Consider the following 12,703-nt stretch of genomic DNA (forward strand, 5'->3'; position numbering starts at 1 on the left):
CCCGGTACCCCACAAATACCCCCAGATAGGCCCGGGTACCCCACAAATACCCCCAGGTAGGCCGGGGTACCCCCAGGGGTAGGCCCGGTACCCCACAAATACCCCCAGGGTAGGCCCGGTACCCCACACATACCCCCAGGGTAGGCCCGGTACCCCACACATACCCCCAGGTAGCCAGGGCTTTTCCCAGCATCCTCCTCTCTGTGTTCAGGCTCAGCAGTGAAGGAGTGGAGCTGCTGTCAAAGTTCCTGCAGGTCAGTGAACGCCTCACAGTGTTTCTATGGTAACGGCTGTAGCAGCTCTGATGAGCGTTTGAACTTTAGTTTGAAGGGAAGAAGAGGATCTCTGCCGACGAGGCCATGAAACATTGCTACTTCAGTAACCTTGGAAACAGAGTGACATCACTTCCTGACAGTAAGTGTAACCTTGGACACAGCCTTTTCTGTCTGTGATGTCACTAAGGTCACATGATTACGTTTCAGCGGCGTCCATCTTCAGTCTGTTGGAGATCCAGCTGGAGAAGGAGAGCGTGAGGCCGCCGGCAGCTCCTGATCCAGGTAACCGTCACACACCTGGTGGTCCCGTCTCTACTGGGCACTACTTCCGCTAATGCGCTAATAGCAGAGCTAATTTTTAGCTTAGTGCTTTAGCCTTCATATGATTAGTGCTGTAGGGTTAGTGCAGCTAGCTCTTTAGCTAGCAGTGCCCACCATTTATAGTGGGTGTCAACATGGTTGAGTTTAGCGTTTAGCATTAGCTTCTGCCATATAGCATGTTGGTGTAGCGCTTTAGCATTAGCAGAACTAATGTTTATGAATAGTGCTTTAGGGTTAGCGGAGCTAGCGTTTTAGTTAGCGGCGTTCACCAGGTAGCCTGAGGCTCCCGAGGGAAACGAACACAAACCCGATTCCTCAGGAAGTTCGGCTCCGGTCTGGTCGGCTTGCAGAACTTTAACCTGGTCCAATAGAGACTGTCGGACCTTTCAGTAGAACATCAGAGCAGTGAGGGTCGAAGGAGAAGCAGGTCACCAGGTGAGCTGTAAGTGTCTGACGTTGAAACGTTTTGTTTTGAAAGCTACCAGCCCGACGCGGAGGCGGAGTCTGCTCTTCTGACACCTGAAGGAGGCGGAGCCATCTGAAAGGAAGTGACCGCAGGAAGTGACATTTTACTTTGAAGGAGCTGAGACTACTGATGTGAAACAAAGAAAACACTACAGATTTCCGGAATGTGAAGAAAACTTGTTTACAGACGATGCAATAATGAATCACAGCAGCTGCCGACCAATCAGAGGGCAGCATGCTTCACAAACAAACCAATCAGCTTCCGTCTTCCAAGACTTACAATCCAAACATGGTAGACCAGCAGCATCACCTCCAGCTTATGACATCATCATGATGTCACACTGCAGCAGGTGGAACCTGACAGGTGATTCCAGGAACCAGTCACCTGGTCCCAGTTAGCACCAGTTAGCGTTAGCTCGTTAACTGCTAATGAGCTTCTGGCCTGTTGCCACCATGACCAGGTGTGTTTCACGTCTCCTACCATTTCTGCTGGACGAAGCCATCTGGACTCTTATTGTGAAAGTTCTCGGCTGCTTCCTGTGTTTATCTACAGTAAACCAGCTGGATTTCCCCAGGGGTAAATATTGATGGGGTGGGGCAGATAACGGGGCAGATAGCATGCTCTGCTCTCTGGGTTCTCCTGCATCTTGACTGTTAGTCGATCTGATGGCGTCGGCCGTCTGAGCAGAAGCTCTTCGTTTCCTGATTCCAACCTGTAGAGTTCAGGGGTCAGTGGGCGGGGCTTCCCAGGTGTCCAGGTGTTAGTGATGTTTATACTGAAGTAATAAATGGGTCGAGTTACCAATAGAGGAAGTGATCGTTAACTGAAACGTGTCGGTTTGTGAAGTGAGAAAGCAGAAGGCAGTGGATGTTTCAAAATAAAAGCATTCCATGGAGGAGCAGGTTGGACAAAGCTTTCTGTTGACCTCTGACCTGTGCAGGTCGTCTCTGATTGGGGGTGGGGTTGGTTCCAGCCACGCCGTCTCCGTCTGACTGCTGAATGTAACTCAGGCAGCTCCCTGATTGGCCGAGCCGAGCGGCTGGTCAGCACACAGGAAGGTCGTTGTGCTGCGTTCAGGTCTGCTACTTTAACCATCGTTGTTGTTTTGAAGCCAAAGTTCTCTGCAATATCCTGACCTGCATGATGACTTTCTTCCAGTGAACTTCATGCTGTTAAATCTTCCATCGGCTCTGAAAGCACTGAAGTGTTTGTTTTACTTGAATGAAAACAGGAAGTGGATGTTGTTGTATTTATCTGTCTGTACTCTGGATATACAAACAGAACTGACATTAAAGATTTTATTTATTATCAGTGTTGGTCGGTTATCATTCCTGTTGGTCTGGAGACTTTTCAGTCCAGTAGAAAGAAAAGACTGAAGCTCTGATTAATTAAACGTAGAAAAAGTCTTGAGATTATTTAATATTTATAATGACGGATTAATTTATTCATCACAAAGAGAAGTAGCACGAAGTGACGGCAGTAAGATGCTCACAGAAACTGACCCGAGTTACCAAACGTCTCACCCTCAATGTCTCATCAGGGACTTTAAGCTTTTAAACAGCCGTAAACGGGGACATGCGGTAAACTTACCTCACCTGAGCGAAGCCTCCTCACCTGAATGTTAGCCTGGCTCTTCATCATCACCATCCTGTCATGTTTGGTTTCTGAACCAACATTTCAGCTTTTGCCCCACAGATAAAACCCTGGAAAACAAAGTTCTTTGCCTTAGTTCTGCATATTAGCATTCTTAGCATTATGCTAACCCATAACCAGAGCAGACATGCAGTAACTGCTGGGTCAGAGGTCAGCAGCAGACATCAGAGTATTACAGGTGAAGCAGGTGAAAGAAGCCCAGGCCGACTCGCCACAGTTGCTGCTACATGCATCTGGAGAGCCAGTAAATTAAAATCCTGTTTTAATTGATCAAACTTTTAGTGCTAAGCTAATCAAAGGCCTTACAGGCATCAATAAACCCATTTTTCCTCAGGAGAAGCTGCTATCTGTAGAGCTCTGCTGTATTGTGAACACCAGCGCCCTCTGTGGCTCTGGGGGAGTACTGCAGCGGCGGTTCACATCTGAAAATGTGAAATTGTGACTTTATWCTTTGTTCTGGTGAGTTTTTATAATCCAGGAGTTTCAGTTTATGCTCCTGTTTGTCTTCAAATAGTCTAAAATGTAAACTAAAGACTTATAAACATTGTTTATGAATCATTAAGCCGATGATTTCTGATTAGAAGAAACCGGAAACATTCCGGAAGTTAATCTCTCATACATTCTATCATGTTATCTGATATAATAGTGAGTTTTCATGCGACAGTTCAGGGGGTGCACCGGTCCTGGAGGTTCTGCAATACCAGGTCGATGCGTGGAGTGGACGGAGCAAGCCCCTATTCCATCTCCCTGCTCCAAAAATCAATTTAATATATGGTCCCCGGGTAGGGGACGTATCAGATATTAAACTGATAAGAACAGATACTACACTTGATCTTAGCCAAAAGGCCGAGAAGCGATGCCAGGCGCTGGGCAACGGAAACCATTTCAACCTCGAACATCCCGGTTTGACTCACGGTTCGGAACATTTTTAGATTTTATCGCTCAGAAGACAAACACGGTAAACAGAAAATCTAGTTTGCAAATCACTGATGTTGTTGCTGCATCCGAAAATAAAGATAAATGAGCCAAATCAGACCAAAAAGCTTATGTGGAAAAGAAACCGATTTGTTCATTTCTGGTCACGTGACTCGCTGAGCTCCAATAGAAAGGCTGGAGGTTAAACACGTTTAGAAAAGTTTTCTCCTTACTTAGAGGTTGGAATATGAACGCGGCCTGTACATGTTATGAGTAAAAGTCACTGGATTTACAGTTGATTACATTGTATGCAGCCGTTTGGTTGAAACTAATGAAGCATTTCCCGATTGTTGACTCTCCACACTGGCCTACACCGCCCTCTAGTGGACATTAAGGGCCTGTTCTCAACCTGTGCCAGTGTTTCTCATCCTGTTGGGCCCAGCGCCCTCCAGCATTTATCCAGGCCCCTCACCGCCCCCCAGCATTTATCCAGGCCCCCCCCAGCATTTATCCAGGTCCCTCACCGCCCCCCAGCATTTATCCAGGCCCCTCACCGCCCCCCAGCATTTAGCCAGGCCCCTCACCGCCCCCCAGCATTTAGCCAGGCCCCTCACCAAAGCTTTGCAGGCTACTTTGCACTGACTATTATTTTATCATTAATATTACCATCACTATTGTAGATGTTTTTATTTTTATGCTTGTTTCTGTATTTATCATCAAAAATAATTTCCCAGAGAATAAAAAAGTCACGAGAATAGAGATTATTTTTACAGGCGTCTAAGAAAAATGTAATGAACATTCAAGTTAAAATCTGTAGGCCTATCAGCCAATCAGAATGGAGAATATATTCTTATTCTTTTCCATTTTCTAGTGTTAAATATTCCACTAAATGACCAGATTAAAGATGTTCAACATGCCAGTTTAAACTCTGATCTATTAGCAACCGACTGAGCTGCAGCATTAAAACATGGATAGAACTGTAACTACATTAATCACAGCTCTTCTTCTCTTCAGGGTTTCTGGTGGTGCAGCTCTGTGCTGCCTTCAGGACAATGGGACATCAGAGCATCATCCATAAAACTTCATGTGGCATTTATTGGTCAAACCAGAGCTTTCAGTGGAAAAACTAAAGTTCCTTTTAATGCCATACAGATATGAGACAGAAACATGGATTATATCTTTATATAGACCTGACTATTGATTATAGATTAATAGTTTTACTGGACAGAAATTACAAAGAACAAATCTGGTTCTTAATCAAATCCTAATGAGTCAAAGTGTCATGGAGTCATCAGCCTCATGACATTAACACTGACACGAACAATAATATTGAAGAAACAAATATATGTGATGCCCACAAAAGTGGAAATAAAAGAACAGGCATTATGGGGTTAATGACGATGGTGCAGTAACGGTGTTTCACCGGCAGGTGGCGCATGGAGACTCCGAGTTGCCTGTTGCCGTTTCTCACAAGTTGAGAGAAATTGGAGTAACACAGGCTGCGTCTCCCGTCTGCTCGTTTAAATGCTGTTTTTCATGTCAGGATAACCCTCAAGTTTATGTTAAAGTACTTTATTATTTATTTGGTACTGTTCGGGGAATGTTTGGGGAAATGTGTTAATGTGTTGAGGGAGATAGGACGGGTTTTGTTGGGCTTCGGAGCCAGCAGCGGCTAGAGGAGGTAGCCAGCAGGCCGCGATGCTAGCTGGTTAGCACACACTAGCGGCGGGAAAGGGCGGCTAGTGGGAGCAGCCACTGAATTGCTAACGGTGGTTGCTTATAAAGGAAGTGGGGATATTTATATATATATATTCCATGGAATGAGTTTTGTTCTGTTTTCAGGCTCCATGGTTTGTTTGTGTTCTGGACACAGTTTTGGAGGGTTAAGCAGTGATTAATGCATTCACTTAAAGTAGTTTGTATTCAAAGGTATTTATGCCAGTTACAATAGTTTAATATACATGCCCATGAAATGTCGCTGTGTGTGATTGGATATGCATGTAGAGTGCAGTGAATTGAAAAATATGATGTTTATGATGGAATATGTCTACATAGACTATAAATACAGTAAATTACTGAACTATAAATTGGGATGTGTTGACAGTAGGATGAGCTGGTTTGTTTAACAAATAAGTTGAGAGAAATTGGAGTAACACAGACTGCGTCTCCCGTCTGCTCATTTAAATGCTGTTTTTCAGCTTCATCATCTGCTGCTAACGGATCCGGAAACCTGGTACCTGTTAGAGGTGTGGGGGCTCGTCCGGGATCCTGCTCCCTGCCAGACTGGGATGTGGTTCCAGTGATACAGATGCTGTGGACCTCATACATTCCATCGTTCATCTCAGAGGATGAGGAAGGCGTCTTACCCTGTCCACCGCTGAAGGAAAAGACARAGAGAGAAAGGGCTCCAGGACTTTGAATGGTGTAGTCAACTGCTGGGAAGTAGGAACAGCTATGGCAGACGGGGAGAGGAAAAGCTTGGGCTGGTCCATCAAGAAGGACTTGCTCAACCTAGCTGCAGATGAACTGTTCCAGGTTTCCAGGTCAGTGGTTGCGGTTTCAGAGGTGGAGCCACTTCGTCCTGAGTCTGCAGATGAAGAGGATTGTTACGATACATCACCAGTTTTATGAGCAGTAAGACTTTGCCAGAGTCTGAGGACACTGGCATGGCTCATTTGTTAGAGCTTAGGGACCTTGTGGATGCAGCCATTCAGGGTCATGCATCTCAACTACAAGTGCAGCGTCCGGATGCCAGGATCACACAGGTTCCTTTTGTAAATCCACAAGGTCATGATGCTGATTTGAAGGACAGTCAAGTTRAGGGTTTTRTTGACCCTGTGGTAACATTTCAAAATGATCTTTCTACTRTAAGTGATGTAAATGCAGATAAACATGGAATATTGATGGCTAGTGATGTGGGTAGCACTGACATACAGAAGCTACTTGCTAGTTGTGAAGAGCTTAGCAAGCAGGTCAGGCAGTACAAACCCACCACCTCCTCACAGTCTGCATCACATCCACCAGAAAAGTCACAGATTAAGTTGCAGAACACGGAGAGCAGAGATAAATTAAACACACCTCTGGTTCAAGACGGTCTGATCTCATTAGGAGATCTCTCCTACCTTCATCATAGAGAGTTTAAAATACGGGGGGCTGAATTGGAGACCAGGGGTTGGACATCAACTACAACAACATTAGTCGCCAGATTGATGAAGGATTAAGGGATCAGTTCAGTGACACAGAAATTATGAGGGTGGTCCTCAGAGTTAGCAAACCTGGAAATTTTAAGGAGATGTTAATGAATAAGGACGATTTGACAGTAGAAGAACTTAAAGCCTCCCATCTTGGTGAGCAAAGCAACACAGAGTTTTTCCAGGAGCTCATGTACCAAACAAAGGGACAATGAAACACCCCAACAATTCCTGTACAGAGTCATTGGGCTTAAGCAAAATATCTTATTGGCTTCAAAATGTGCTGACACAGATGTTAAGAACAGCCCAAGCTGTTCATACTGTGTACCAAGGCCTTGGGCACAAGCATGATGATGTTCGCAGAGAACTGAAACCCCTTCTAGCTGACCCTTGTGCAACCGATGAAGCAATACTACGACAGAGGAGGAAAATAATGAGTGATGAGAATGAAAGAGACGTTTGGGGTCAGCTCCTCGCCAGAGACCCACAAATTTACAGTGTTCAGGCTGAGGCAAATGCTGCCCAGTGTCCAAAAGAGGGTCTAGGCAGAACACCACAAGCTGATGGGGCCCAACAACTAAAAGAAAAAGTTGAAAAACTCACCACTATTGTTGAGTCATTACAAAAATTAACTCAACAAGCATCTGAACCAAATAATCAGCCACCAAGACATAACGGTCAAGCAAAAGGGAAGACATGAGGTGTCTTGAACAAAACTGTCCGGACTGTACCCATTGTTTTCACCGTGGTGAGACTATAAATACAGTAAATTAGGTCAGGAAGCAGTGGGCTGCCTCCAGAAACCAACACGCCAGGAAACGAGCCGGTCCCTGCCGGGGGACAGACAGTGACCGGGCCCCAACAGTCCCTACATGCAACAACATGCTGTACCCATCTGTGAACCCACACAAGACCAGGGACCAAAACACCACAAACACAGACAGTCAACCCACTTGACAAGTACAACCAGCCATAACTCATCAAACAGCTAACGTGACTCTAGCCAGGCTCATTGGGAGAAAAGCTTTAACCCAGTGTAGCTTAAATGGTTTTGCTGTCACTGCTTTACTGGACACAGGTGCTCAGGTGAGCATGATCAATAAAAGCTGGAAAGACAAATACTTACCAGAAATTACTGTCAAGCCACTCAGTGAAATACTGGATGTGCCATAGATGGGGGTGTTATCCCATATGATGGCTGTTACCCATTACTGTTAATTTGATGGGAAACAAATCCTGATCTGTCTATTAATGTTCCTTTCCTTGTCAGTAGTCTTGCCTTGGAAAGACCATTGCTAGGGTTCAATGTTTTGGAGGCAATGATACAAGAGCAGCCTCAGATTCTGGCTCCAACACTCACCAGCCAGGTGTGTAAAGCCATTTCCATTCCAGTGCAGAAGGCCGAACTCCTGGTGAATTTCATCCAAACGGACAAGCAGTGGGAACAACTACGAACAGGCAAACAAGACACAGTCATTCCAGCTGGCCAAGAGGCCTGGGTCAAATGTCAGGTTCCATTTGACACCATTTTCCCTGACTCTGTTGTAATCGTCGATTAGCAGTCGAAGCTATTAACAAAGGCCGCTCCTCTTCCAAATCTATCATGCCTTTTCTACGGCGTACTACATGGCAATCTGTGGTTAATTTCATCCTCTGCGCGCCGCGTCCCGGGTCATTCTAACGCCATCGCCGATGCTCCGTCTCACCTTCAGTTTCAGATCTTCCGCCGTCTTTGCCCTTCAGCCGACCTCCTCCAGACGCCAGTTCCCTCTTTCGAGGATCTCATCCTGAATTAATCTCCCCTTCTCTCCTGCCTTTGCTCCAGTCTGCAAAATGTTACGTTAAGAACGGCCTCGYRCCTTCTACGTTTAAATCCGACACCTTCGCCTGGCACAAGTATGCCAAGTTCTGTTCCCTCCATCAGACCCCACTTTATCCTGTCCAAATTAACACGGTCGAGCCTTCATTACCTATTGTTTTGATCATCTCAATCTCACACCCTCTTATATTCGCAGTCTTCTCGCCAGAGTTAACTTTCTCTCAGCTTCATCAGCCTTCCTCCTCAGAAAGCCTCTTTTCTAACCATGTGATTAAGCTTCTCCTGAAAGGTATTTCCAATATTCATCCGTCTCTAGCAGGAAACCAATCACACTTCCTGTCCTCATTCATTTGCTCAGTACTCTCAAATGTAGTTCCTATTCTCCTTATCTTAAGAGCCTCATTAAGAGCTCTTTTCTATTAGCCTTCTATGATCTCCTTCGTTTGGGAGAATTCACGTCCCCAAACACTTATTTCTTCTAGAGATCTAGCCGTTTCCAACCTTAGTTTTCACCCGGACTACTACAGCATTCTAAAGCTGTACCATCGTTGTGGCTCGCACTAATGGTCCGGTCTGCCCCTTTTGGGCCCTGATCAAGTTTGTGCTTTTAAGACATAAACTGAGCGGCTCCCCTAAACCTCTTTTCTTAACCCCAGAAGGCTCGATCATGTCCGCTGCATGGTTTCTTAAACACAGAGACTTTTACCAGCTGCATGCAACCTCTCCCTAGCCAATTTTTAGGCCACTCCTTCAGAATAGGAGCAGCCACATCCGCAGCAGCCCAGGGCATACCCACATCGTCTCTCCAGCAGCTCAGCAGATGGTCATCTGCAGCTTTTTCATCCTATATTCGCCCTGATCTCTCAGCTGTCCTTTCAGATCAGCGCTCTCTCAGTGCTCAGGTAAGCACTGAGCAATTCGCTGGTGGTGGTTGGTCTCCTGACCCAGAGCATTCATATTTACCTCGTTACTGTCCCGCATACCCTGTCCCCGTGTCCTCATGCCATCATTGCAGGTTTCATTTCAAGAGTCCTGCCTCTCTCCGTTTCTCTCCCACTTACCCTGTGAGTCTATTTAAAGCTCCTCTCTGCCCCACAGTCAAAGCAGCCCTATAGCCGACCTCAGTATATTAGCTTCCTTGAAGTTATCCCAGTATCCCCATGGCTGGCCTTCATCCTCCAGCCTGGCCCATGTCCCAGCTGTTCCCTTTCTATCCAGCGAGGCTCCTCTCCAGCCTGCACCGATCCTTCAGCCTTTCTCCAGGCTATTCTGTATCCCTTCAGCTCGTCCTCTCCACCTGCCCGGCTCCACACCATCACAATAACCGCTAAGCTGTCCTGCATCCTCCTGCCTGGTTTCATTCTAGCTCCGTATCCCTCAGCCAGCCCCTATTCACCAGCCTGGCATCATGTCGTTATGGTATCTCACTGCTGGCTTTCTTCACCAGCTAAGTTTCCCCCGTCATCTGTCACCTCAGATCGATTCCTCCTATCAGCGTCTCACCTTTGCTCGTGAACAGCATCCCTGTCGGCTGACCACTTGTATCCTGTGCCTTTTCTTCCCTCTTGGCATTCTCCTCCTCCTGTCCCTTAAATCAACCCACAGGTTTATGGTCTCACTCTTTCTCTCACCTTAGGGCCTCGGCCCCCTTTTGGGGGGAGAGCGTCCCTAATCAGCGTCAGGGATGTTCACCCGAGTTCACAGCAAATCAGCTCAAATCTTCTGCCGAGCGCCAAAGAACTTATTCATTTAGTCATTTAATTCTTTAATTGTCTTTTCTGCGTCTGAGTTTATCCAGATTGAAGAACTGTGTTTTAACTAACAGTAGCGGTTTCTGTCCGGTCCAGTACAGACAAAGCTGAGCTGACGACTAACGATTAAAACATTTGACAAAAAGAACAGGATACAGCTGTTTTATTGGCTGAGTACAACTAACCAGAGCTAAGGAGACGAGGCTACACGGCATGTACAAGCAGATGTGATCTGAGACGCATAACCGGACACAGTTATAAGATTGAATAACAAAAACTTTTTGCTCCTGTGGTTTGTTTTACCAGATAGTAGATGAAACGTGGACCATGTGTCAGGACGGCACACTGTCCTGGCAGCTTCTCTAGTAGGACACATACATGCAAAGTGCATAAACCTGAAACGTTTTGTTTTTGTTATAACAACTTTTTTTAACAGACTTTTAGTAACTAGTCTGACTCGCTCTGCTCCTCTAACTCAGACTCGCCCAAACATCTTCTCGAACATCACTGCTCCCATGCGACAGTCTTCACTGATGCAGTGGGTCAAGGATTCATCCTGGGGCAGGAGAACAAACGTCCAGTCATGCACTTCAATGTCCAGCTGCTTGATTGGTAGAGTTTTAGTTTTGCACATCTTCATACTTTTCATCAACTGCTACTTGGAGAAAACTATAAAGTACAGAGTTGGCAACAGCTCACCCCCTACTCTATTTCAATTGGCTAATTCATGAATGTCCCAGCAAAGAATTACAATAGGAGCCACCAGCCGCTGCAGTCAGGTGGGAAATTCATTAACATTTAAAACCCCCTCCTCTCACACACACCCCAAAACCGGAAGTCCCGCCCACCTGTCAGTTTGATGAAAGGTTTACCAGCTTCTCTATTCTCTGACTGATATCCTGAGGTTGAATCGCCTCCATCGGGTGGCGTAGCGGTAAGCCGTAGTGTTTGTGGCTTGGCTGGTTCCTCTGCTCAAGAGGTTCATTAAACTTTGTCCCTGGTTGAGATGTCGACCACCGAATAGTGGAAAATATCTCTTCCTTTTAGTTTGGTATTTATTTGTTACATCTGGTTTTAGTTATTTATTGGTTCTTAGTAAAGGTTTTATCTCCACAATGCAGAGGCACCGCAGTGTTCGCTTTTTATTCAATGAACAAGGAGAGTCAACGGGAATGTCGAGACTGGATTTTTCAAGAAAATTAATCCAGACTTTGAAGTTTCAGCCAGATGACTTAAATTGTATCCTCACCCTGCCGTTCAACAGARGGTAAGATGTGTATTGTTTTAACCTTTTATTGTGTTTTGGTAAAGGTTTTAACCTTTTATTGTTTTTTAGTAAAGGTTTTAACCTTTAACAGGTGGTGCCTCCACCATGGCGGCTATTCATGCCGGCATGCAGAGGCACCAACATTCGGCTGATAGTCCTAAATCTAGACTTTGAGAAAGCTTTCGATCGGGTCTCGCACCAGAACCTCTTCCAGGTACTGCAAAAAAATGGGTTTTCCTGGGAGGTTTGTAGCGTGGGTGGGCCTGATGTACCGAGACATCTCCAGCAGATTCATGGTTAACCGGTTTCTGACAAAAGCAGTGAAGGTGAACCGCGGTGTCCGTCAGGGTTGTCCGTTATCCACCCTGCTCTACGTGACCCACTGACCTCAGGTGTAACGATACCGGGGAGTGGAGGGCAGGAGGCCAAATATCTTTTATATATGGATGATTTTATGTACAGATTTTTTATCAGTAGACAGAGTTTTCCTTTTAGCAGACTGGTTCAGTGAGGCGTCAGGCTCAAAACTAAACAAAGAAAAAACAAAAGCACAATTTTACGGACCATGGAAACTCAGTGATGAAACAGGACTTCAGTTCCAGGTGACCCAAGAAGAACAGAAAGTTTTAGGAGTTAAATTTGATAAAAATGGCGAAGGGAAAACAAACTGGACAGAAATAACACGAAGGGTAAAACAAAGAATAGGATTCTGGACAATGAGGAACCTAACAATAGAGGGAAAGATTTTAATAGTGAAAGCAGTGATTTTACCAGTGTTTTTACTAACCAGTTCTGTTTTTATCCCCCTAGGAGAGTGTTTTTAGAGCTGCAACGAGACATCTTTTATTTCATCTGGGACTCCAAATGGGAGAGATTGAAAATAAACATTATGATAAAACCCAAAGAGAAAGGAGGGAAAGGAGTCCCAGACCTGAACCTGTTTTTAGGCAGCCATTACACCAGCACTCATTTTAAACAAGCCATGGACATTTTTAACAATCCAAAAACAAACGCAATGAACAGATTCTGGTTTGGGTCATACCTG

The 12,703-nt window shown here is 45.5% G+C and overlaps 1 protein-coding gene and 1 long non-coding RNA gene across 2 annotated transcripts in view; one reads left to right on the plus strand and one right to left on the minus strand.

Annotated features, from left to right (window-relative positions):
• Positions 1–2,373, plus strand: part of cdk16 (cyclin dependent kinase 16) — an 8,073-nt gene extending 5,700 nt beyond the window's left edge. Inside the window, exons 14-17 of the mRNA XM_017303219.1 lie at positions 212–254; positions 324–414; positions 483–557; positions 1,075–2,373. Coding sequence (XP_017158708.1) covers positions 212–254; positions 324–414; positions 483–557; positions 1,075–1,112 — 247 coding nt within the window. The 3' untranslated portion in view covers positions 1,113–2,373. The remainder of the gene's footprint in view (positions 1–211; positions 255–323; positions 415–482; positions 558–1,074) is intronic.
• Positions 1,333–3,267, minus strand: LOC103460236 (uncharacterized). The gene is made up of 2 exons (XR_532881.2): positions 2,892–3,267; positions 1,333–2,765 (listed from the first exon to the last, which is right to left on the minus strand). It is a non-coding gene; the product is annotated as an uncharacterized LOC103460236 (long non-coding RNA).
• Between the last annotated feature and the right edge of the window lie 9,436 nt (positions 3,268–12,703).

Source organism: Poecilia reticulata, unplaced genomic scaffold (genome assembly GCF_000633615.1).
Source record: "Poecilia reticulata strain Guanapo unplaced genomic scaffold, Guppy_female_1.0+MT scaffold_212, whole genome shotgun sequence".
In the NCBI taxonomy this organism is placed as follows: Eukaryota; Metazoa; Chordata; class Actinopteri; order Cyprinodontiformes; family Poeciliidae; genus Poecilia; species Poecilia reticulata.